The sequence below is a fragment of the Rhopalosiphum maidis genome, chromosome 3 (assembly GCF_003676215.2).
Source record: "Rhopalosiphum maidis isolate BTI-1 chromosome 3, ASM367621v3, whole genome shotgun sequence".
In the NCBI taxonomy this organism is placed as follows: Eukaryota; Metazoa; Arthropoda; class Insecta; order Hemiptera; family Aphididae; genus Rhopalosiphum; species Rhopalosiphum maidis.
The window spans coordinates 34,267,989-34,295,343 of NC_040879.1; the positions used below are offsets into that span (position 1 = coordinate 34,267,989).

At 33.8% G+C, this 27,355-nt stretch overlaps 1 protein-coding gene and 1 long non-coding RNA gene across 2 annotated transcripts in view; one reads left to right on the forward strand and one right to left on the reverse strand.

Annotated features, from left to right (window-relative positions):
* LOC113557102 overlaps positions 1 to 27,355 on the forward strand; it is a 125,279-nt gene that overhangs the window by 66,348 nt on the left and 31,576 nt on the right. The gene's annotated exons all lie outside the window — the stretch shown is intronic.
* Positions 1,594 to 27,355, reverse strand: part of LOC113557100 — a 50,530-nt gene continuing 24,768 nt past the window's right edge. Inside the window, exons 2-5 of the mRNA XM_026962411.1 lie at positions 19,954 to 19,993; positions 11,123 to 11,261; positions 4,930 to 5,036; positions 1,594 to 3,469 (exon numbers count right to left, since the gene is read on the reverse strand). Coding sequence (XP_026818212.1) covers positions 2,933 to 3,469; positions 4,930 to 5,036; positions 11,123 to 11,261; positions 19,954 to 19,993 — 823 coding nt within the window. The 3' untranslated portion in view covers positions 1,594 to 2,932. The remainder of the gene's footprint in view (positions 3,470 to 4,929; positions 5,037 to 11,122; positions 11,262 to 19,953; positions 19,994 to 27,355) is intronic.

Consider the following 27,355-nt stretch of genomic DNA (forward strand, 5'->3'; position numbering starts at 1 on the left):
TACACATGAATTAAAAAAAAAAAAAAAACACAATAATAATAATCGTAACAATAATTATGTTAATGTCTATGTATACGTATATATATATATATATATATATATATATGCATATATTATATAGTTACAAATCAAATAAAAATAAATTTGTTGGTGTTGGGACAGGGGACGGGGTTATGAAAATAAAAACACATAATTACTGTGGATTTTTTATAAATTATATATATATATATACATACACACACACATATATATATATATATTATATTGTATGGCACCGGTTAACGCGACAAGCGTTTTAGAACATTACAAAAAACATGGGCGTGTGGCACTACCAACACGCTCATCTAAATTTAGTTAATTATATACAACGTTATTTTTAATACTGCTAAATATTTTGGTTAAAGACATATCGTCATAGACTTGTGTTTTTATAATATTGGGTCAGGTATATAGATGTACCTGTACTAATACGGTATTCACTGACGTCGAAGAGTCAGAACATAAAAGCGTAAATCTATTTTGTATAGTAGGGATGGTGTCACATAAATGATGTAAAAATGTATGTAAAAAAAAAAAAAAAAAATTATAAAATAAATAAATAAATAAAAAGGGCGGTAAGGAATTTGGGGGCGGGGAGGGGAGGCAACTAAAATGGTACAGTTCCGTGTATGTACATAGTGATTATATATAGACAATATTTACAAGAGAGAGAGAGAGAGAGAGAGATAGAGAGAGAGAGACAAACAAAAAAATAAAAACGTTCATCTCATAGAGATTTATCGATAGTACATCGATATATTTTTTTTTTTTTTTACTTACGTTAAACAATATATCATCCGAACGCGGTCGGTTCTCCTAATTCAAGTTTGTTAATTATTATTTGTATATGCTGATGAAATTTATAATGTATAGGTATACATTGTACAGTAGAAATCGTTTATAAAGACACCGCGGTTGTATAATATTGTCATAATACTGTCGGGTCCCGTGTGAACTAAAATAATGGAGTGTCCGAGACTCCAAGAAAAACTCCCGTACATGCCATTCAATTGTATGGCGGTTTGTTATGCTTATGACCTACATTTACTACTGGTCCCTTGAACGTCATTATAAACGATTTGCACTGTATAACACATATTATGTATTTAGTATCATCATCTTATATTATTTTCGTGTTTTCAGAACAGTTATCATCATAATTATTAGTGTTACTATACTACACATGAACACATTATTTATTTTATATTTATATGCTTAAGTCCGGCAACCCGTGGTTTGATCAAAACGGAAATATACTTATAACCTAAACTGTACACGGAGTGTTACTACATTATTATATAACATGAAGGTACACGCAGTCGGTGAAGTTTAAAAGTTATCTATAAATTATATCCACGCTGAAAAATAATTTATAAGCGTTTTAACATTATTTTTATTATTTATTAAGATTAACAATACACACTTTTTTCAATGTAATATGACTATGCTTGTACCTATAATACCTGATGGACACTCGTGACTAAAAAATTGTTTAAACGCTACAAATATTTTATTTTCTTCCCATAGCTTTGAATAAATGATTTTTTTTTTAGAAATTAGAAATATTAATACTTTTTGGTATTGAGAACGTTTTACTCGTTATATTTTATGTAGGCTCTAGATACGCAAAACAATATAATATATTATATAATATCATAACACTATATAGTTCAATATTCTACTATCGCGTTCGTTACTTCGTATTTTATTTCTAAGGCGTGAAATTACTACACAATGTTACGTCATTTTACGCTTTTATTTTATACTTGATGTTGTGGATTATAAGTGCTTATAATGGAAAGGAAATATTGACTAGATTTATCATACTAAACAATATTACTAAACATGTTTTCCGTGACAATTCAAATAATAGCATTGGACTCTTTCATTTTAACTATGTGCATTTTGTTCTGATGGCTTCAATATGGTACATTGATGTTACCCACTTATATATAGTAATATATATAATAGGTAACACGCGAGTAATATTTGTTGTCATTCTTATGATTAACGAGGAGCCAATCGTCGCGAGAAGGGGAGATGCGGAAATAACAGCTTATAATAAAGCACAATATACTTTGGGCGGTAAAATAAATATTAATTCCTATAATTATAATAATAATAATAATAATAATAATAATAAAATGTAAATCGGTAACATGCCCAACGGAATGTCAGACGTGCTCCCGGAGCAACGGTATGATATCATAGCATATAGAATGGATTATCCGATTTCGTACGAATATAAAACTATTGTACATAGGTCCTACAAACACTGGACCGTTCGGTTATCTTCGGGAAACGCGACGGGAAAATCCGTAGTCGATCGCGCGAGCACAGATTTTTCATCTCTCTCCGGATAATGAGTGCACCACGCGAATCGAATCATTATGACGAGCACACGGTGTCGTCAACGACTGCAGTAACACAGTTAGCTGAGATACGTTTGAAAATCAAACAGAAAAAAAAAAACGACGTTTAAACATTGCATTTACGCAACAAATATAAATATAATGATAAAAAAACATTTAAAGAAAAATAGTCCCCCCGAGGAGGGTTTTGATTGTGTACCTACGCAAAAATACCTCAAACGCCACCGCGATCATTAACCTATATAATATTATCTACCTATAAATCGCAGCAACATCGTCGGGTGTTCGTAGATAAAATATAAAAAATAACTACGACCTATGCGTTGATGATCGGGAATTTCGTTCCGTTATAAATATTAAATTTATAATAATAATAGTAAAAATTGTGATGATAACTGCTTGGTTTTTTATGAGTCTGGAGTCACGAGAATACTATAACGATGACGATAATAATATAATTATAATAATAATAGTAATAGTCATAATAATAATAATAATAATAGTAATAATATAATACTATTCTAGTCTTGATCTAACGATTGAAGGGCTTCGGGACGGTGTCTGTTGCGTCGGTTGTGTCTGAACCGAATTCGACTGTGCTTGACTGGTGGTTTAGAAGAAGGATGTGTTGACGGTGATGGTGGTGGAGGTGGTGGTGGTGTAGTGGTCGTTGTGGTGGTGGTTGTGGTGGTGGTGGTGGTGGTTGTCGTCGTCGTGGAGGTGGTCGTTGGCAATTTTCTGTTGTAACCGCCACCGGACGACGCAATCGGTTTCTTGGACCCACCGTTGCGCTTGCCTCCGCTGCCGCCGACCGCGATGGTCTTGCCCGACGAAGCGGCCACTTTGCGGTTGTGGTCGCCGATGTCAAACTTGGTGTCCAGCTTGAGGAAGTTTAGGCAACGGTTCAGCGGGTCCGTGTGGAACACGTGCCGCCGCATGGGACGGCCCCGCCGGTTGAAACCTATGTACCGCGACTTGTCGACCACCGACTTGTACCGTGTGTACCCGGTGGAAAGCATCTCCTCGTAGAACAGACACTTGGGGCCGCGGAAATGTTTCTGAAAAGCAAAACGAATTGTCGTAAATTAATAATTAACGTGGTGTTTACAGTGTATAGGTAAATATACGTAGTGTTTTGCAAATGCGTGTTCACCACACAGTTCTATATAGTGATATAACCACACCGAAAAGCGGAAAACTATATTGGTACTGAAAACACGTAAGTATACAGTGTCATCGCGAAGTTTGACGTTTTAATGAATAGCCCTCATCCCCGTTAATTATTACGGATCAACAGATTTGGGTCGGATGCCTTAGGTCCCGTAACAGTACATAACATGTGTTGTAAATAAAACAAAAATATACTATATCACGCGTAATCGTGAACACTGATCGTTTGAAAAGATCGGGTGCCATGAGATTGTAAATCAATAATAATAATGATATGTTTTATATTAAAAAAAAAAAAATAATCTAGTAGGTAAGTAGTATTTTTATACAGCGATCGTTTTATAATTTTTAGTACAAATTATGTTTGAAACAATCGCTTAAAATCATTAAACACTATACAGATATGTAGTTTGCTATAATTTAAATTTTTAAATATCCTCGATATTTTATATAATAAGTAAAGAAAATTATTGCACATTAACGTGTGATAATTTCAACACTCTACCATCCCCGCGAACTAACCCATAAAAATTATATTAGTTTAAAATTAAAAATTATTGAATTTAATCGTTTTGGATTATCTAAAAAAAAACCGTAATTGTAAAGACTTGTTAAAAGCTGTTCAAGTGTAAAATGGTATATATATAGCAATATAAACGTAATCACACAACACAAATATTTAATTGTTCTTAATTCTTATGTACTGCGGGCATATTATTATAAATATGCAATATCTATTGTTTGTAGACAACGATCGTCGATGGGCACTATTTCGTACGTTATATTATATAAGTCATAAGTAATAAGTGGCTGAAAAGATTGTGACTAAACCACACTAAAAATTATACTTCTATACGGCTTGTGTGTATATATATATTGCATTACAAAGGTAGAAACAGGTGTATATAACAATCACTGTACGTATGATATACCTAATATTGTAAAGTAATAGTGTCGACATTTATTTAAGACGGCCGAGTGAAAAATGTGTTTTTTTTCGAACATTCTTTTGGTGTATTTACTCAACGCACGCAGACGATAAAAAATATTATTCGAGTGTGCTAGATTGTGAAATTCATCTTTTAATGTACATTGAAACAATGTGCAGGAGATACGCAGCAGTCGTATCGGTTTATTGTACATCGTAAAAAAAAAAGGAATTCGTTGTATGAAGGGTGAGATGCGCGCTTCGAGGACCTTGTTATTCGATATTTATATATATATTATTTAATACAATATATGTATATATATATATATATAAAATAAATACTACATGTAACAGTGTGTAGTTGTTGACTCTATACTGTTACGTGAGCGTTTAATATAATATAATATAGAAATCACTTACCGAACCAACAAGGGACCATTTGTTGTTGAAACACAAATACCGATGCGACTCCTCAGCGAATATCGACAGTCGAATACTGAAGTCCAGGGATTTGACAGTCAGGTTTTCTGTTGATAAAAAACAAAAACAAAAAAATGAAAACGTTAAATTTATTATTTATTATGAGTATACATACTTATGATGAGACACAGTTTTGTATAAGTTTAATATTATATTTTATGCACGTCATCATCCGTCGGTAAATAGTGGGACTTTGGTGATAAGTAAATATAATATGACTTTTTCGTTCAGAAATAAAAACGTTTCGTTCGAAGTTATAATGTAAAATAATATTTTCCGTAATATTGTGAATTGTTTATTCTAATTTTAATAATTCAGTTTTCATACATTCAATCAAAACTCAATGGTTTTTTTTTTTTTGCTGCAGTACAAAGATACGTAGATTACTATGGAACATTTGACGATGATCGTTTTTAAATTTTCATTTTATTTAAGTCTTATTTTATAATTTTTCGTTGGCTGTTGATTAATGATAACACACGTCACGCACAAATTCACAAATATTTTTCAAGCATAAGCGTTACGATACGCCGGTTTTTAGCTCTACAATAACGATTTTAGAGTCCCTAACGAGCTCTGGACAGGACGCTGACAACGTGTTAATTACAATTTATGATAATATTAAACGACGCGTCATATACCGTAGGAATTCTGTGTAGGGGTCGGTTCGTTTAATATTTTGCCGATAACGTTATACGTATTATTAACCGAGAAAATATGATTATATTCATAAAATAGGGCCCATGCCGTAAAAATCATAATAATTTAATATCGACGAGATGTTTCTGTGTGTGTGTGTGTGTATTAAGTTATTGGATAAATACATGAACAAATCGGTGATCAATCAACGACCACATTATACCTATATTAATGCGTTAGTGAGTCGTTAGATTATCTGGGGTGTACAATATATACGTACCTAATAATAGGTATACATATAATACAGTATACGTACGAGCGTCCGGGACGAGTTGCCTAAAACACTCCGTCCGACGTACCGTAATAATACATTATGCCGTTGTATGGTAAAAAGTGCATTAATTGTTAATTTATTGTGATATAATAATAATATAATGCTGTGGACTTGCGGTACAGTGTGGTTGGGCGTTTTGGTTGGACTCCGCTTTTCGATATTGTTACACACGCAATCCGTATACGCAAGCGCCACAACATAAATACACGCCATACGTACCACGACCATCATCGTTTGCTGCACCGCTTCATTTCGTATTATATAATAATATTGTCAAACGCATAATAGGAACCAGTACTTCAAATTTCTAGTCACGATCGGTCATGGAATGTAAGAGAGCGCTTCGTATTAACTGATTTAAATAATAATAATAATAATAAATAAATAAAACAAACATACAAGCACATCATCACTCGGTATATATATATACAGAAAATATAACGTTTTATGTCTTGTGTGTTTACCATCCCGCTGCCGCTATGGCGGTTTTATAGAAAAGAGTAAGTATCGGACCGAAGACGACAAACACGCTTTGAAAAAAAAACACGAACTTTACAACGATTTTCCATTAAAATAGAAATCCGCCCGTTTGTAGAGGTAATACCTAAATATTCCGTAACGAATTAACCAATTTTGTTACGCACCTAGTCGTCGTCGCACTCCCTTTATTTTTTACCCACATAGTTCTATCAAAGTGTAAAAGCACTATAATGTCATTTTTTTTAAGTAGCTCGTAGCTCGCCGCGTTGTACAAAACATTGTTTTATTGAATTATTGCAGCGATATCGTTAATCGGACATTCTGACGTCGTCGTGTGAATAATAATAACGGATGTAAAATGTTTGGACAAGTGTTAATTCCGCCAAAAATACTGTTTGGTCAAATATGTATGAATAGGCAAATCTATAGGTATGTGCATGCCTAATATAGCAATGCACATAATCAATTAAAAAAAATAAAATCACAAACAATATACATAATTATTAATTAATAATTAACTTTTAATTTAATAAAATAAGATCACAAATGCGCATTATCTAAGTTAGTTTAGGGTATCCTCGTTATCCAAGTACATATAACTCACGTTGGTAAAAATAATTTCACTCAATCAAACGAATTATTTACTTTTTGGTCAAAATTATAACACTTTCCTAAATTTCCCAAACAACCGCCAACCACCTATTAATTACAACAATATGATTGTAACGTTTAGTGCTCTATTAGTGGTTTTATTGTAATTCGCGCCTATATGGGGTGCCAATTTTCTAGTATGAAAACTAAATTGATTCGTCTGCGTGAAAAACAACTTGAAAACATACTCTCACTAGTTATTGAGTAGCTTCCTATCATCTATTTGTTTAACGTTTAAAAGATAAATTTCATTAATTTTCATTTAATATATAATATAATTTATTGTTTGAGGCTCACATAATAAATTGGAACGTCGACCTTGATTCAATTATTCCTTTAAAATACTCTTAAAAGACAAGTGTAAATGTTTTATATTAAAATATATTCTTCTGATGTATGAAATACATTTTATTATGAATGTTATAGGTAATGGTTAGAGCAAATAAAGGTTTCGAAAAAATGTGAAAAAAAGTGTGTTTTGCTACATTTGGATTTGCGATGCGTAATTATATAGTGTATGTGACTGAAAATAAAAACGCGTTTGTAATAATTGTGGTTTTTATTAAAAACGTTTTTTAAAACTAATTAATGCTCACCGTTTTTATTCTTTCGCCAAACATTCAGCTTTTGAGGTTGTATACACGAGAATCGCAATATTAATATTTTACAATTTATATTAACTTTGGCCGTGGCTAAAATGTTAATTTGTCTGAAGTCATACTTCAAAAACATCAATTTGAAAAAAGCGTGACGGCGGTAACTGCGTAAACATTGTATCATTTATTCTCATAATAAACTACTATAATAGGGCTTAGTTCAGCGTTTTCACGGGTATATCTAAGCGTTTTTCAGAAATAAATACGTCAGCTCGATTGGGTTAGGACATACGCGTTTGTGGACAAGTCCTTATTATGTTTTCTGCATCACATTTGCAGGATTTTCGGGGCTTTCGGACATTGCGAGAGCCGTTTGCCGAAAATCTGTCTGTTTGATGTCACATAATATATTTATCTCAAAATTATTCCATTATAGTGGGGCAGGGAAAATGGACCTGAAAATATTATTTTAACTGACACGTCTAGTTGGGCGAGAGTTCGTTACCCTCCGCGCTACCTGTTGCACAGCGGCGGCGGCGGCACACGCGCGCGGTTAGCTATATTATTACACCGTATACCACGTATATATATCGCGGTATACTATACGATATACTTAAATGTTTATCGCGTCTCTGCTGTCATTGTTCTCGGTCGACGAAAAAACTACGTTATCGACATATCAAATAAGTGCATGCGCGCGCCCGTGTAAACGTCGTACCTACACGTATATATATATATGTATAGTAATATAAAATATAAGGTACTTTCGAAACGGCGGCGGCGGCGGCGGCGTGAGCACTATCGTATATACATGCGACGTCGTCGTATACCGCCGACGCCAGAAACACCGATAATAATATTATTATAACGATCCGTGTCGATTCGAAAACACAAAACTGATATTATTCGTGTTTGGCGGCGGCGGAATCCATTAATATTCAAAGAACATAAACTATAATATTCGTGTGCGCGCGCGTATTCTCTTAAAGGTACATACGTCATATACATATTTCGTTTACTATGATATATATATATATATATATATATAAGCGCGTATGCGTGTGTGTAAGGGTCGGATGACGACGACGACGGAGACGACGATGACGCCGCCGCCGCCGTTCGTTTAAATGTCCATCTTTCGTTCCCGAAAACGAATAATATGATATATATCGGACTAGTAGATGAGTCGGCGGCACGCACCGCCCGCGTATTAAAAAATAATATAATATTATCTAGTCTCGCGCATAATGATATTATACACACATGATATATACGCGTATATAATACTATTATCGTAAATACTATTTAATATAATAATATGCGTGCATGATATATACGTCGGGTGTATAATATTAAATGACGTACCGCGGCTTCAGCGTGTGGCGGCGAAGAGCTGCGCACTGCACGCGCCCGATGCGCGATCAGTAAAAGACGAAAATAAAATATAAAACCGTGTAATATCGTGTTATGCGTACCTATATACTATGACGATAATATTATGCATAGTGTATATACATCTCGTCGTGGTATATAGGCCCACGTATAACCGCGGCGGGTACTATACCTGGGTATAGATACTTTAATACTATATATATATATATAATATTATGTAGTATACGTCATAGAGCTGGTATATATCGCTGTCGAAACGAATAGAGGCGGACGGACAAATTTTAAAATAATTTCATTTGAAACGCGTTACCTATACGTTAATAATTACGTATAATATATAAGTATACAAATTCATAGCGATAAAATATTTTGTTAAAACTGCAGTATTTAATATGTATTTATTGTACATACACGGACACTCGTATGGCATGGTGTTATTTAAAGCTATCGGAAAAAAAGTTAAGTTGGTTTGGTGTTGAAACAAAACTGCAGACATATTATTACATTATGCGTTATTGCTGGGCTTTAATAAATTTAAAATTAAAATTGAATTAATACGTTTAGTTTAAATCTAATTAAGTACGCGACTACAAATGTTTGTTTTTTCGTTTAGCTTTAAAAAGCTTAACATGTTTATCGTTTTTAATACGAGTCTACCTAAGATATTAGATTTTTTACTAATTTCTTCTGCTTGATGTTATAAAGTATAACGTAGCCAGAGGAATGGGCAGTGGACCATCTTCCCCATCGGCCGTATCAACTTAATTTAAGAATGAACTGTTATTGTTAATCGTTGATTATGTTTTTTTAGTATTTTGGGTTTGCCCCTCCCATTTTAAAACCTTGGGTACGTCACTGAAATAACCTACCTGAAAGTTAAGCTATTAAACTACTACTAGTCAACTATATTATACTAAGTTTACTAAAAACCAAAAACTTAAATTGAATTAATATTTTTCTATTCGAATTTAAGAATTAAAAAATGTTTAATTAACTTAATTTTTTTTTATAATATTAACTTAACGGATTACAAAAATGTGTAAATATTTGTTCGTCCCTATTATATACCTACACAACAAAATATACATAAGATTTACTGTATGTACATCACTCTGGCCTCACACATTTACAATTTTTGAAAATTGTCTTTACCATTATTTAGTATGTACCTAATTTGTATGATTCTGTACGACAGTTTTCTAAATTTGTACGATTACAGTTTTCCAGTTTTTGAAGAAAAATAGTGTGTGGGACTAGGGTGATGTACGTGTTTACTGTTCTATACTTTCGTTCGATTTGAAAATATATAGTGTCGTTGGAATAAATGTATAAATTATTATGATGTATATGTATAAATTATCGTCGAGGAACACGCCACCGCTCGCGGAGGAAACCTGCTATAGTATGCGGGAGTAAGTATATTATACAGGCGTTACACGCAAGGAGCGTAAAATATTATATATTTGGATATATGCGTACAATAGGACGTGTATGTAATAATATTATCATAACAATGTCAACGGGAGAAAAAAAATCGGTGAGATTTACATTCCTACAGCACTTATACAATATTATTATAATCATCTCCCTCCCTGCATGCTACGCCGCTGCCAGGACACTACAAATCAAACGGGCTGTGGTCGGAGGCTAAGAATTCGCCGTTCAGAATGAACAATCATAATCGTGAGTTCGGTAGTTATCGCTGAAATAGTACTATATGCTTATATATATATATATGTATGTGTGTGTGTGACTGTTTGTTAGAACGCTCACGAACATGACGTTTTCATCACTACGATTATTCCCACCGCCATCCCACCCCTGTGATCGAAACGTTGTTTAAATTTTTCTCGCCACATAAACACGCGTATAAATTATATTACTTGTCGACCTTTAGTTTTATCGTTCGTTCCGATGTCGCAATCGATCCCGAGAGTGGCGTTCATTACTATACGCTATAAACAATATATTTAATGGACGACTACGTTGACGATGACGTGTAAATAAAAATATGAGTATAACATATTTGTTATATACTTACGAAATGGATTCGAAGTCTCGTCGTCGGCGAGAACTCGTCCCCGGTAGTCAACCCTGACATTTCGACTACTGCAATCGTTGTATAGTCGGACCCCAAATCCATAGCCAGGGCCGCACCTCCAAATGTCGCACAACACCACCTGTAAACACAAATCGTAAATGTTACTACACCGATATTTGATAAGAAAAAAAATAACGATAACAATTGTAATCGTGAAATTACGTCGTAACGGTCTTTTATGTGGCCGTTCTACGTCTATTATACTCGTATATTATGAATATTATTATGATATAGTAATTATAATACTATTGTAGAACTATTTTCTGGAAATTTTTATCAGTTATCCATGTAATAGCTTCTGTATGTTCATATATTTTAGTGTGAAATATGAAATTCCTATAAATTAAAACGTGTAGTCGTAATAACGTTTACATTTTCCAAAAATACTTTTAAAAATTCTTTCCTCCCCATCCATCACCACAAAGTCGACTAATTAAAAGTGTAAGGTACAAATTATATTAAAATATAACTTCACTGTTGTGTGTACACTTTATAATATATGTATATAATAACACGTAATTACATACTATATAATTATTTAATATATAATATTATATATCGGTGACGTTAATTTGATGAATTAAAACTCGAATATACCACCCTTGAAAAGCGTCATTTACACGTGTTCGGAAACGAAAAAAGTAGGAGGCAGCAATAACATTCGTATCGGCCATGAAAAGTTCAGAGACGTCCGCCTCCTAAACGCCCCTTTCTCAAACACCGTCAGTGCAGCACTTTATTTCACTATGATATGACGGGACAATATTATCAGTACTATACTATTGCACTGATTATATTTGTATTTATATATACTTAGAAACTTAATAATATGTGTATAGTCAACATAAAAATAATATTGTATACACACGTCCCTGTATAATCACCCAAATGGACGTGCGCAAAAGTCACAACTACTTGACATTTTGACGTCTTCTGACGCGCGAGACTCTCATTGCAACATTAAGAGCAGTCCTGCAGACGTGTGGAAATTTCAACAATGTAATAATATCACATTTTTAAAAACGAAAGAAAAACGCTCGCCTATATTCTATACGTTTAATTCTGTTATTATAATTAATACACGATAGAACGCGATGACGCCTAGCAAGCGCCTATATATTGGATATATTGTATTATTTTATACCTATATCAATCGTAGTAATGTTATTACGCGGTATGCCGGTACACCTCGTTAAAAAATATGTATATTAAAAAACGTAATTTTGTCGAAAACCGAGCACATCTATACGTATATGTGTCTAATATGCACACACTGTGCGCGCGTGCACTGGCCGTATTATATTCGTTTTCGGGTCGGACGGGTTAATTACTATATATATTTTATTATATAACAGTGCCGCGAGATAGGTAGGTCAATATAATATACCTCGTAAGAACGGAATTTTGGTCCCGACAAACGGACACCTCCTTGGCGCGAACGCGCGCGCGCAAACGATAAACAGCGGCGGCGGTAGAGCTGCAAAGAGAGATTGCGGCGGGTGTGATATACGATCCGGACGATGAGGGCGTGAGATGCGGGGACGACCGGCGGGAGGGATAGGCGTTTCGAAAATTTTCTCGTAATTAAAACAACGGATTTTCACTTTGGAAAAAAACTCGATTTAAATTGGGTACGGTTTTCTCTCTCCGTCTCGCTCGTTTGCTCTTTTCGCTGCCTCGTTTGTGTCCGGGATGCGTATCGTTTCGTTTTTCGTCTTCACGTGCTCGGCGGCGTCGCGACGTAGTAATAATTACTTTTCAACATCGTCGTCTCCATATCGGACGCTATTACATGTATAACAACGTGTAATATGACCGTGCAGCGCATACCTATACATATCGTGTAGGATATAATATTATGACGTGGGGCACAGAATTTATTTCTCGACAAGCGCGATAACCCACACCCGACTGCGGTAATATAACAGTATTACGTGATGAATCGTGATCCGGTACGTGATACGGACTATGGTTATTATTCTGTACAGTTTTTAAAGTGCTCGGTGGATTTTGTGGAAATGATATATTATACGCGTGTAAAACGAACAGAACGGAAATGCAATTCCATTTCCCGCGAACACGTTCCGTAAAATATTGTTTTTACTCATCAATGACAGATTAAAATATTGTTATTAGAGTGGAGAACTCCTCGACTTTATGGTAAACAAGTTAAATTTTATGCTATTACACACGTCTGAAGACATAAAATAATACCAAGCAGTGAGATAATAATGATTCTTTTGGGAATAATAGACTTTAAAAAAAAAATCTGACTCATCCTATGCATGCAATAATATTGTTTATTTTGTTTTATTATATAAATTTCATTAGGTGACCGATTATTTTATTTATTGAGTATTAATTTTATTGTTTTCATTATTATTGTTATTATTATTATTATTAATTCGTCCTCGTAATATACCATAATAACAATCATCGCGTTTATATATCGTTCACATACTCATATGCACATATTATGTATATATATATATATATATGATATCCCGACGGGGAGTCGTGAGCATTATTAAAATAATACATACACCTATATATTAATAATAATAAGAATAGTACGAAAGTATGTTTGTTTCTTTCTTAACGAGGCGAACGAACCTTGAGGTAGAGAAATAAATTCACTCGGAATAAACTCAAAAACACAATGAAACAATGCAACTGGTGCGCTACACGTTTTCAATTATAAACACTATTTATTTGCGTGTGTTTGTGTTTAAATATCCGAACAACAGAAAATCTTATATAATAATAATTATAATTATTATATTCCGACTGCATCTCCACTATCATTGAAGGAATATATAATAAATATAATATAGCGATGAGCAAAATAGATGGAGATGAAAAATTTTTGAAAAAAAATCCCGGTTACATGTGAAAGTCGCTCATTACGTATGCATTTGTTGACAAAATACTTATATTGTTTTTTTAATTATTCTTGTACGATGCCGTTCCAAGAAATCAATAGGATGTACTGTTCATGAACGCTGAAATTGTTGGTACTGAGCAGCTAGAGTACAAATTATGGTTTAAAATTGTTATACCGCGTCATAATAGGTACTATTGATTGTTACTATAGGCCAATTTGACGAGCACAATATAATATTTTCTCCTCGAATGATGTATTGGTCAATGACGTTACAACAGCAACTACGTTTTTACAGGTTATTACATGATTGTTTATAATTTGTATTACAAATTGTCGGCGTACATGAATTTATCACTGTAGTGAAAATCGAGTTTGGTTAGTGCATTTTCAAAGTACTTCAAAATTCTGAAATCCATTTTAATAATTATAATAAAATCACAATCGGAAATTTTACGTTTGATGAGGTGACACATGTGGTGTGGGGAAAATAAAATGTATCGTTCATCGAGAATCCTAAAATACCACTCATATTTATAAAGATAATGATGATGATAATCTTCGACAATAAAACACACCTGGGATTATAATAACAATATATAATATAAAATATATGTATACAAATATATGGGCGTGTAGATGCAGTGTGGTATAGAAACAATGCACGTTGCAGTCGTAAACATAATTATGCACAGTCGGTATGGAAGAAATAGGTGTGCATATCTAAATCCGACTTACTATATTATAATTGATTATATTTGTTCGAAAAATATTTATCTCGTGAAACCGCGTTCTGAGTCGTATATCATATGGGTACATGATAGTCAAATGGAAAAAAAACTCATTTTGTTTTTTTCCCAAGTATATTAATATATGTCAGATATATATATTATAAAAAAATTAACATCTGACCTTTCTGAATAGTAAAATTATAGTTTCCGGTATTGTCGATCTTCTAGTCCGGATTCATTTCGAATAGGTGAATATTATACAAAATAGCAATGGTGGTTTTTTGGAGGGAGAAGAGGGGACCGGATTCGTCGTTGGACCGATTTCCAAAATGCTAATTTTGACTTTTAAATAATTTGATAAATGTTTTTAAACGTAAAAAACCAATAAAACATTATTTTCACATTAATTAAATGCAAAAAACTTTCAGACCATCATGTTCAAAATAACCATAATTTGATGGTAGTATAATCTACAACTATAAAAGTCCACATAATAATGTATCTAAATAATACCTATACATGTAAGTTATATGTAAAATCATAATGCGTATTTTAAATATTTTTAAATTACATAATTAATATATGTACTACGCACCACGCAATATATGCTTATAAATATGCATAATTTATATATTCAGTAATTGATACATAATCAGCAGTAATTGTATAGTAATTAAACGAATATTGAGTTGAAGGCGTACGTGAAGGTTTTTTCTAATTGGATTTGAGTATTAATTTGATATAACGTAGTATTCGGTATTGTTGTTTTAAACGACATAATGTTTAATCAATTGTAATAGAACGTATAACATATAAACGCCATTCGAAATTGATTGACATAATAAATTATGTATAGAAATTACTGTCGATTGTTATTCGATATATTATATTAACGGGCACAATGATAGACCTCGATTTTCCTAAGGCCGCCTATAAAGAATTGATTGAATATTTATAGGCATCGTTTCTAATAACAATTACGTTTAATATCAAAAATATAGCCGATCGCCGCAGTCGTACGTGGTTCGAACACCACCACAACAGCATTATGATAATATTAATATTAATTTAATATACATTTGTAATAACGATGATGGTAATCAGAAAGAGAATATACGTATCATAATAATATTATTATTATACGCGTACCTATCAATTTCCAGAGTGTCGGGGCCAGATTTACGATTTTTGAGGCCGGTTAATCGGGTTAATGCATACAAATTTCGATCCGATATTATACATTTGATTCGACCAGCTAGCCTATTATTATAAGAACACATACTCTTCGTAATAAATATTATCATTTATCGTTATGGGAAACTACCAAATACCTATCGATTGGGATTTTTCTCAACAAATTTCCTGTTCAGTTGACGCCTTGACGGTATTTCTCTACAGGCGAGTTTTCCACTAACCCAGTTGGTGCTGAACAGAAATGCACCGTACCAGTCCAATCGCCTAAATCGTATTCGTCACGGAGCAATAAGATTTTATTTTTAATAACATTATACGATTGAAATTTATAAAAAGGGATTTTTCAGGGACTTTTAAAACGCGTGGGTCAAGTGAGTACCAAGGTATTCGCGTAAATCGTGTAATGTCAGCATCAAATATGGTAATAATGATTCTGCAAAAGCCACCGACGACTACTTTCCAATATAAGCTGTACGCGGCTCGTAAAACCGAGCAATTCCAGTCCGTAAGAATATTTCTACTTGTTACGTTTGTGCAATGAAACGTTCTAAGTGCCCCATTATATGTTTTCACCGTTTCGGCGGTCGCGGCCGAACGCATCTTTGTCCGGCGTACAGGACGTGTGATGGCGCGAAACCGCCCGCCGTACACTACATATTATTATATATACCTTCGAGTAGACGACCACCGCGCAATAATGATAAATGATAATATATATTATTATTTATTACATTATGAAGTACGGCGCATCACCTACCCAATAGTAACCATCGTAAAAACGCGAGTTTCGAGCGCCCGAAGGCCCCCCTCCGCCTAGGACTATTAACGAAAGACGTGCCTACCTATATAATATACGTCAGGTTATATAGGCATTAAAAATAAATAAATAAATAAATAAATAAAACGAGTGTTTATTGATTGCTTATTGCACCGAGAAAGAAACGTCTGGCGGCTTCCAAGATAGGATTTCTTTTTTTCTCGCAGAGTTCTCCGCTCTCGCACCTATAAAGCGCAGCAGCGAGGGCGGTCTGCAACACCTAAACGTGGCCTGTCGCAATAGTGTTCGCATTTATTACCCGATAATGAGGTGCCGTCACGATCATTTTTCGTTTTTTTAATTTTTTTATTATGCTTTCCATACACGTTATTTCACTAAACGTTTATTATCTATTTACTTTTACGACGACGTTGGCGGGGCGCTAAACTCGACGCGCGCGCGTCCAATTTTTTGGCGTAAAAAAATTCACACGGCGGGAAAATTATCGTACAATATATTACCCATCGGGTTACCTGTAGCTGTTTAAGTGTAGACACATCATATACGCTTATAATATATCGTGTTAGTTGTACGTTACGTCGTTTTTATTTCTCAGAAACTCGGCTTTTTATGATTTTTTTACATAATTTTATTATTTTTCTTTATCATATTATTGTATACCGGTATGTGGATAAACAAAGCGCGGCCCACCGTAATAGCGACCGGACGTATTAACGTGAATTATCGATCGCCACCACGTCACTATATTATGTATTATGATATTTTTTTATCGACATTGTACGCGCAACCGAATAAGATTTTTTTTTACTATAATATGCGTGGAGGCCGATATCAACGATGACGTCCTGTAGAGTGCATATAATGTATGTCGTAAAAATATATTTTTTTTCGGAACCATTAGACGTTTTCTAGCACTCGAAAATATGTCTAAACGCTTGTTCGATATTTAATAGTAATATATTATATTATTTAGTGTGTAAACTTACATGATACACTTGAAATTCTTCATGTCCATTTAATTTAGAAACGATTATAGGTTCCGAAACTGTAGAAAAAAAAACTACATAAAACTACATGGTAGTTTAACTAGTGGCACTAATAATGGTATAAATATGATCAAATGTGTGAACTCGGCCAATCGGCACCGATATTAAACTGGTTTCTAAAACGAATCTCTATATATTATATCTACACGCGTTGAATTCGTTTCGGCCTAGTCTATAATAAAAACGGTTTTCTAGTCATCCAAACGGTACGATAACAATTTTTAGAAAAAAAAAATAATTTAACGCCCGGCACCATTAATAACGATTTATGTTTGTTTTTACGACTGTGTATACACGCAGAAAGTACTTCTTTAAGAATATTCCCGATCGGATAAACAAACATTTAATTATTATTGGACCATAGCGACAGTCGCTATTTATTCTAACATATATTTTATTTCCGGTTCGTTTTAATTATTTTAACCGATAAAATATAATAACATAATAGACGCGTGTTAGTCATTTGCATAGACTCCGTGGCAGGTAGGTATGTCGTCGTATGTATATAATATATAATACAATTGTAGGTGTCGGCTATATTTATTGCTACGCTTGATAAAAAAAAAAATAAAACTGCTAATGGGTATCGTATTTCAAATGTCAATAATATATTTTAGAAACCAGAAAACATACGCGCAGTATATTGGTAGATTAAATTTAAGAAGTCAGCTGGCGCATATAACATACGCATTTGAGTCTACACGGCTATACATATGTACAGCAGTGAATATCAAAACATTAAAATAATAATATTATCATAATCGCTTATGTATGAATATTAAAATACTTCGAACACGCTCTATTTTGGCACCAAATGTGTAAAAACTTTAAGAGTACTCATATTAAATTTATACTAAATTTCTGCTTGCAATTTTTTTTTTCAATTTTAAATAGGTAGAATTAGGGTTGATGTATGCGTTAATAAATATTTTCGGCATAGTGCGGATAACTGTTGATCAGTGTTCAGTTGTTTATTCAGGTGCTTTAATAATATCTGGTCGGCGAACACGTTAGGTCGATATTACGCATCGTTTAACATTTGCCCGCAGTTAAAAACATTCAATCAATCGATATTAATTTATGTTAATCGACATTGTGTCCGTCAATTAAAATCGACGACTGCGTAATATCTACAACGTAACTATATCATAATACGTCGTCGTGACTTTAGTATATCATTATCATACGAAATGCTTGTATGCGTGTAAATTGTACTTTCGCGCACTCAAGTTTCGGACATATCACGAGCAACGATATTATCGAAATACAAAATCAACATGATGTCTATTTTTATAAGTCGTACATATTGTACTATTATTGCAGTTAGTCCATCATTACAATGTTGTTGCTATTAAATAGATGGAATGAAGTTAAATGAAAATTTGTTTTACTCAACTGCAATAAGAACAAATTCCAATAAATGTGCATTATAATTTATTTTACATGTTATTACTCACTATTTTTTATATTTTTTTAAACATTCTTAAATTCCATAATTCAATAACTTATAATTCTTGTTGAAAATCTAAGTAGAAGTTCTGATTACTGATAGTAAAATGAGTATTTATTTTCAATGAATGTTGATTTGAATGGATAGTTTTTGATATTTTTTCTAGAAATCTTATAACTTCATTGTTGACTATGGCACTTTTCGTTGATCAAAATATCAATATAAATATTACGTTTTATTTTTTTGATTTGCATAAAACAATATTTTAAAATGTAAATATATGGATAATAATTAAAACGTTTTATTATCATTATTATTATTACGTATTATTATCATTATTATTGAACATTGATATATTTTTTATTTTATTAAAAAAATAATTACATGTTGTATAGTTTTTTTAATTAATGATAAAATTGTTTTCTTAATTTCTAATTTTACATATTTTAATGCAACAATCGCATGCATATTGAATAGTTTTATATGGTTCATAGGTGTATTGAACAGCAGATCAAGTTATAACCCAATACCTGACTACCGTCAAATACCTGTAATTAGTTTTCTAATTTAATTTTGACGTAATAATAAATTGTTATATCACGTCAAAGGATTATAAACTATCATATGATTATATACTCATATATACTATAACGATGTAACTACGATAAAAAATAAAACGTGCGCTACTCACCATTAATAGAACGAAAGCACTCTGGATTATTTTTGTTAACCTGAAACGAAAAAAAAAATTAATTAATAAAACGTCAGTGGTTGATAGTGGATTGTGATGTACGTATATTATTATACAATAACTTATAACAAGATTAAAAAAAAATAGTAAATATTATTATTGATTTTGTATTCTATCATAGTTGTTACTAATTATATAAATTCAGATGCGAAACCGATCAAAATTCGCTCGGTACAGTTTAATATAGACGCGCCAACAATTTCGCCGGCGTTTCGTTTAGGCAAAACATGCACCATAAACGACTTGATGTGAATTCAATTGGCATGCGTTTAGACTTTAGGCGAATACGGGGAAGAGATTTCTATATTCCTTTTTTTCTTTAATCGCGTATCTTATTAACACGTGCACCTGTTGGTACTCGACTGAACTCGATTGTAGTAGTTGTAGGCGCAGAATTTATTATTCAATTATTATGGCACAATATATTATATTGCTTCGGACGTGTTGCTTGTATTATCTACCTATAATAATACTATCGTATCGTTGTGGTCGATGGGGACTAGTTTTCCACGATTAAGTATCAAAATAAAAATATATTCATCGCTCCACTCAGAATCTAAAATATAGCCAAGAAAAAAATAATAAAATCGCCACGACGTATTGCTTATTACCACGTGACAAAAATTTAGAATAGAAACCGGTTGCTATTTAATAACTATTACTATACATAAACAGTATTAATAAAATAAATCATCATGAAATTTATGTAAAAGTGAAAATATTAAAAAATATAAATAATACGTCACTTGATTTATTAAAATCACTTGTCACTAAATAACCACGTACAAACGGGTTTGTACCTTATAAAATAATTAATACACACTAGTGCAGTAATAATATAATAATAATATTATATTATATAAAATATTGTGTTCACGCGGCGGATTTAACGTTGGATACATTATTATAATACTCATTAGATAATGGTTCGTCACAATACAATATCGTATTGTAATGTATTATATAGTATGGTGTGATAAATTAAAAACCGTTTTCGACTGTTGCGTGGTTTTTATTGATATTCGTCGTCTGGATATTGATATCGTATTGACGTCGACCGTGTGTAATGTGTTTAAATAGAAACATATTATTATATATTTTATAACGAATTAGGCACGAAAAATAAATATACTGCAGACAACTACAGCGGGTACGCGATGTTATTTATAATAGACATCATCGTAGAAATCGATTAAAATATTCGATAGCCGAAAGCTCGAGGCCGTTTTAGGTTTTTACATATTATAATATACACATACCGCCGCGAATAGGATAAACGCGTGTGGGATTCGAAGTATTTTTTACTCGCGCAAACGGTTGTCGTACGTATTATATTATTATTATGGGCGTAATACTTATATATATTAACACAATACGCGCATTGTGTTATTATACACACACACACACACACACACACTCACATCAGCGTATAATAATATTATACGCGTAAACGGCACCTATGTGACCTATGTTGTATGTGTATGTGTGTGTGTGTGTGTGTGTGTAATGCTAACGCCGTCCGAACAATCGAATAATACGTATATAACGTCTCTGGGGGGACATATGGCGAAAAGAAACAAAAAAAAATCTAAGAGAAAAAAAACCACCTGATTTATCGTTTGAGTTTCGGTTTTCGGCGGCCGAGACTTCCCACGGCGGTCTCTGGTACAATATAATATTATATATTATTATTATGTTCTCCGACGGACACCTCGACACCCATTCCACTCGGTCCGTCAAGTGCGTTTTTCGGCCTGGACGGCGCCAGCGTTTAGCATAATTTTTATTACTATTGTATTGGGTTTTATATCCCATAATTCATCGAAAATTAATATATTGTTTTTTCGACTATTCAGCAGTATATACTCATCGTCTAAACTCCGCGTACGACGGGTGACGCGGTGTTAGCAACACTCTACCAAACCAGTTGTCACAAATTCATTAACTTTATTATAATGCAACGTAGTTATTCGAAATCGCTAAAACTATATACATATTTTATAGTCTATAACTAGGCACAAAATCTGGAACATTAGTATCATTGAAATGTTTCAAATTTGTATGCACCTACACAAGTACTAGTTAATTATATTGACAATTATTGTAACAGATGAAATAATTCTTCTCAATTGAAACATTCTTAATTTTCTTACCACATTGTTCACTTAATTATACAAAGCTATTAAAAAAAAACATCATAGAATGAATTAAAAAATTTAAATAAAAATAAAAGTTTTTAAAATCGATCATATTACAGGTATGATAAATTATATTACATCGACATATCGTATACCACATAGAACGTCCGTCAAAATTTAATAATTTTAGTCATTCGCATAAAAAAAAAAAAAAAGTTGAAATATTTACGTATAATAACTAATAATAACTATTGGTGTATTAAACAAACGTTTAAAACGTTTCTCATTGCAAGAAATAAAGTATCCAAAAACTATTCGTTTAGAAGTAAATAATAATTTATTGAGCTCACGTGTCTTCTCGTCCTAATTAAGCGATTACATGCGTGTTTATCGACGGTAAATTAGCGTTTTCCTGTGGTTTGATTGTTACCTTCTGTCTATATAAATTATAGACGCCCGCATGTAGATACATACAACTATGTAATGTGCCGCGTTTAAAGATGTTTTTCTTCGATACATTTTTATGTTGTTGTAGGCAAATCCATAACCACAGTCACAGCATAGTCGTATACCGAAGGAAACAATAAAGAATGTTGAAAATGTTCGGGTTGTGTACGTATATATTTTACACTATGCAAGTTTTAATTCTATTTAAATTACAATAAATTATTCGTCCCCCGACGTATATTATATATTATAATAATACCGTATTATATATACATTAAAAAACTATTAATATTTTGAAACACAGCCAATGTGTAGGAAAATAATAATAATATATACCGAGAGAACCGTAAAAAAAAACGTTACAAATATTGCAGTTGCCAAACAGAATAAATAATAAAATAAAACATCAAAGTGATCGACTAGTGCCGGTTGTAGCGTGTAATGACTTCCTTATTGAAAAAAACAACGAATACAAATATCTATAATAATAATCATAAAAACAAAAATGAAAATACGATGTTTTCGCGCATCACATTCCCGTCATCGATGTATTATGATGAGCGGATAGTAAAATATTATTTTATCTAGAAACGTGGCCAAATATCTAGTTAATAAAATAATAAATGCTAATTTAAACTTTTTATTATTTTTAAAAAAACACAAACTACATAATATTACGAAAAAAAACTTGCAAGTGCATAAATAATGGTCTATATGCAGCTATAAATGTTTATTTTAAATCAATAAAGTAAAAATAAATAAATAACTAATTCTCTGATGGGTATTATTGTTGTTTTTATTTATTATCCGGAAAAATATTTTTAAATTCCTGCCAATATTAAAAAAAAATTACCTATGTATATATTATTGTGTTTGTATTAACCGTCATTATAATATCATTTACCTATTATTAAATATAGCGAATCAGTTGTTATAGCATACTGAAATTTCACTGGTCAACATTTTTTTCTAAAAAGTACTGAAAACCATCTGAATTAATATTAATAAATAAAATACGTAAAATACTTAGGTTTACATAAATTATATAATGGAGGCGACATTTATCAATACGGCTTTACATGATTATAGTATAGTGTAAGTTCTGTACGGTGATATCAGATTATAATGTTATCGTCCGTTCGGGTGGTCGTTGTTGTGTTTAAATCCACGAGAGACCAGCGTAAACCCAAACCTATACACACACATGCGCGTACACATACACAAGCACACACGTATTTCATAATCGAAAACAAGGAGCGCACGCCGCGAGCATAAATCGTTTTTACGGTCTGAAACTACCGAGTAAAAAACATAATCGTGTGCGGTATAGTAATAGGACGTATGGTGTGAGGGCCGCGATTAAGAAAATATAACAAATCAAAAAATGACGAAACTGAGCGGATCACGCGCAGACGACTGCCACTGAACCGCGAATATGCTTCACGCGTGTTGGCAAATTCCCGATAATACACGAGCTGAAATTTCCATACGACGCGTAAACGCCTAAGGTACGCATAACTAAACTATAAAATCAGATCATATCATTTTCAAACACCTGGTAGGTACGGTCTTTGACCAACCGTAGGCTGTGACTAACGGAAAGGCATGGACTTTTTACATTTCTTTTGGGGCCAAGCCCGACGAATTTACACGCATTTATAAGGAACCATTGCAAACTATTGTGCAAGATCGATCACGAGCCTCTCTAAAACTGGTTTTTATTATATAGTAGCACGGCAGATAAAATGATCGGTAGTTTATTAATTATTATAATATTATTATCGTGTTACTATAAAATGGGTACTTCCTTCGACTACAGCTGTAAATCGTACCCGACAAATATATGTACGCGCGGGTCTGCGGAAACGGCTGACGTCCGCACTATACAACATTACGTTACTGTTTGGATTCGCAATATCTGGACACCGTGTATATCACACATACGCACGATTTCGCACGAGACTTCCGCGTCATCGCTACTGCACAGGTGTGATTGCGGCGGCGTAATAATATTACATTTGGTGCACTCGTTATGTGTATAGGTACCTAGTAGTAGTCGTCGTCCGCGTATTTATACGTTTTCCTGTCAGAATTATCACGCCGCGGCTCGCATTCCTCTCGCCGCGCACATAACATTATAATAATATTATATACCTATACGTGAATTTATGACACAAACATAATTAATATCGGTTCAACGGGTTCCCCCGCGGGTCGCCGCCACACACCCCTTGACCCGGTCGCCGTGTAGACCGTTCCGAGTGTGTCGATAATGAAAACTACCTGTACCAAAAGGAAAGGAAAAAAAAACGTTTATAAAAATCGATATATCCATGTGGGAGTGGGTAAGGGCGGTCCGGGGGACGAGGAGGGGATGGGAAGAGGAGAGGAAGACGGCGGAGGAGATGAAAACGTAGACGAGGAAGGAGCCGCGCGCGAGAGATTATGAGAACCGATAAAGAACTGCGGCGGCGCTACAACAGGTTTTTAATCTACTCTGATAGATCCATTATAAAAATGCTCCAACACGGTGTGAAATGAAAGCTTGTCGTCGAGTTAATAATACAGCAGCGTCTTACGGGCCGGCGCGATTCGAATGCATACGTACAACGCACTACATAATATTATAATGTGTAATGCGTGCCCGTGTCGTATCCATACACACGTATATTATAATGCGTTATGACTTATATTGCGGTGTATACTTACACGGTATAAACGACGCACGCGCACATGCGCCCACCACGTGCACCACTGCGAGCCGGTCAAAAGTATAATAATTTTTTTTTTTTTTAACGCGCATGTTACACACCACCCGTATATAATACGATGTATATATTACGTGTATAATAATGTATTGTATTTTAGATTTTAAACGGCCGTCGTTGTCGTCGTTTTTTCTCCTCTTCTTTACGGTTTTTTTTTTTTTTTTTTTGGGTGGTGGTCGAGCGGCGAGCCTGCCGGAGAACGAAATAGATAATGATCGGTTCGCGTTCGTCGGATTAATAACGTATCGATGAAAACGAGTCTGTCAACCGACGGCCGATGGCGGCGGCTGACCAGATGAGACAGGCAAAGAGAGAGGCAGAGCGATAGAGAAAAAATACCGAAACATGTGTTTATAATAATAATAACCTATTACGGTGTCTTAATGATTTTCAATTATTATTGCCGCGAACCGTACGGGCTAATAAATCGTGATCAATCAAACTATATATTATGCACGCGCGTGCGCGCGCTCCCGCTCCCGCTCTTTTCGGCCGACGACCAACTACACTGCTCTCGTGTCTTCGTGTGCAACACAGTTTTTGAAACGACTGCGATACACGTCGTATACACCTCCCGTATAAACGTAATAATAATAATAATAATAATAATAATAATAGTAATAACAACCGTGAAGGTATAAATAATATTATTATTTTCGATTCCGTACACGCGATACCGAGCGCTGTCGACCACACCGCGTATTATAATAATAACAATAATATATATAATAATAAAGTCGACTACCGTTTTCACGTTGTCCAATATGGCGTTTTGCTTTTTTTTTTTGTTATGTTTTCCACCTTTCCGAATGGTGCTCTCGCTCCGCATGACCCGCGATTGTGTTCCACCGCCGACGCAATATTTACGGACAATGGACCGAATTTTGTATGATAATATAATAATATAATGTAAGAGTGTACATAAATAATTATATATTCCGAATAAAGTGTCCCTGTCCAGGTCGCTCTTAACCCTCCCCACCCAGCCAGTCGCAGCCCCCTTACCGCCGCCGCCTCCGACGTCGTCGTCACGGTTGGCCGCACACAAGAGTTGTGTGATGTCTATCGATTGCCGCTGCTGGATATATGATGGTCATCGAACAGTGAGCGTCCTTATTTTGTTTTTGGAATTCGTGTGTTGCACCTGCACCACAATTTTTTTCACTCATACTCTTTTGCTCGGGCTTTATTCACGCCACCATTTTTTCTCGCGATAATTTATGTCGTTTTACTCACGGAACGCGAGAACATATACACATTATTAGGTTTAAGGCCGCTGGTCACTGGACAATACGATATTGTAATACGACTGTTATATGAATGTTGACGATAATATTATTGTGGCGAATGGCGACCGGAGAAAGGAAAAAAATGTGCATTCATATCGATAAATTAACAGTCGTCATGACCGGACGGCTCCGTCGCATATCCCGTGGGTGCGCATTTTATTATATATTGTAGTGGTCACTCGGTAATGCTTTAATTATTATTATATTTCATATGGGTACTTCATGCGCTATAGATATAAGCCAATATACGAATCTCCCCACGACGATGATAATAACATTATTTTATAGTTTCGGCAATATGTCAGTGGTACGTTCTAGTGGCCGTTAATTTCCCAACGGACTATTGCTTTTATGTCTGTGGACCGTGAACTCGATTGCACGAGCGTAATTCGGCCGTAGCTCATAGGTATATTAATAATCCTTTGAAGGAGAAATAGCTGTTCGTCCCAGCAAAGATGGAGGTCAGGTATCGACAACGTATGTGAACGGATTTAGTTCGTAGTCCCGGACATATTATAGCGCATCGGATTACATTTTTAATTTAAAAAAAAATATTAATACGAGTATCATAGGTACTGTTTGAGAGTCTTCCCGTCACATTACGTTAAAATCTGTTATTTATAGTATAATGTCATTAATGTATTATACGCACCACGTTCAAAGTTTCGGTATCGAAAGGGTGTGCTGCAGGTTAAGTGAA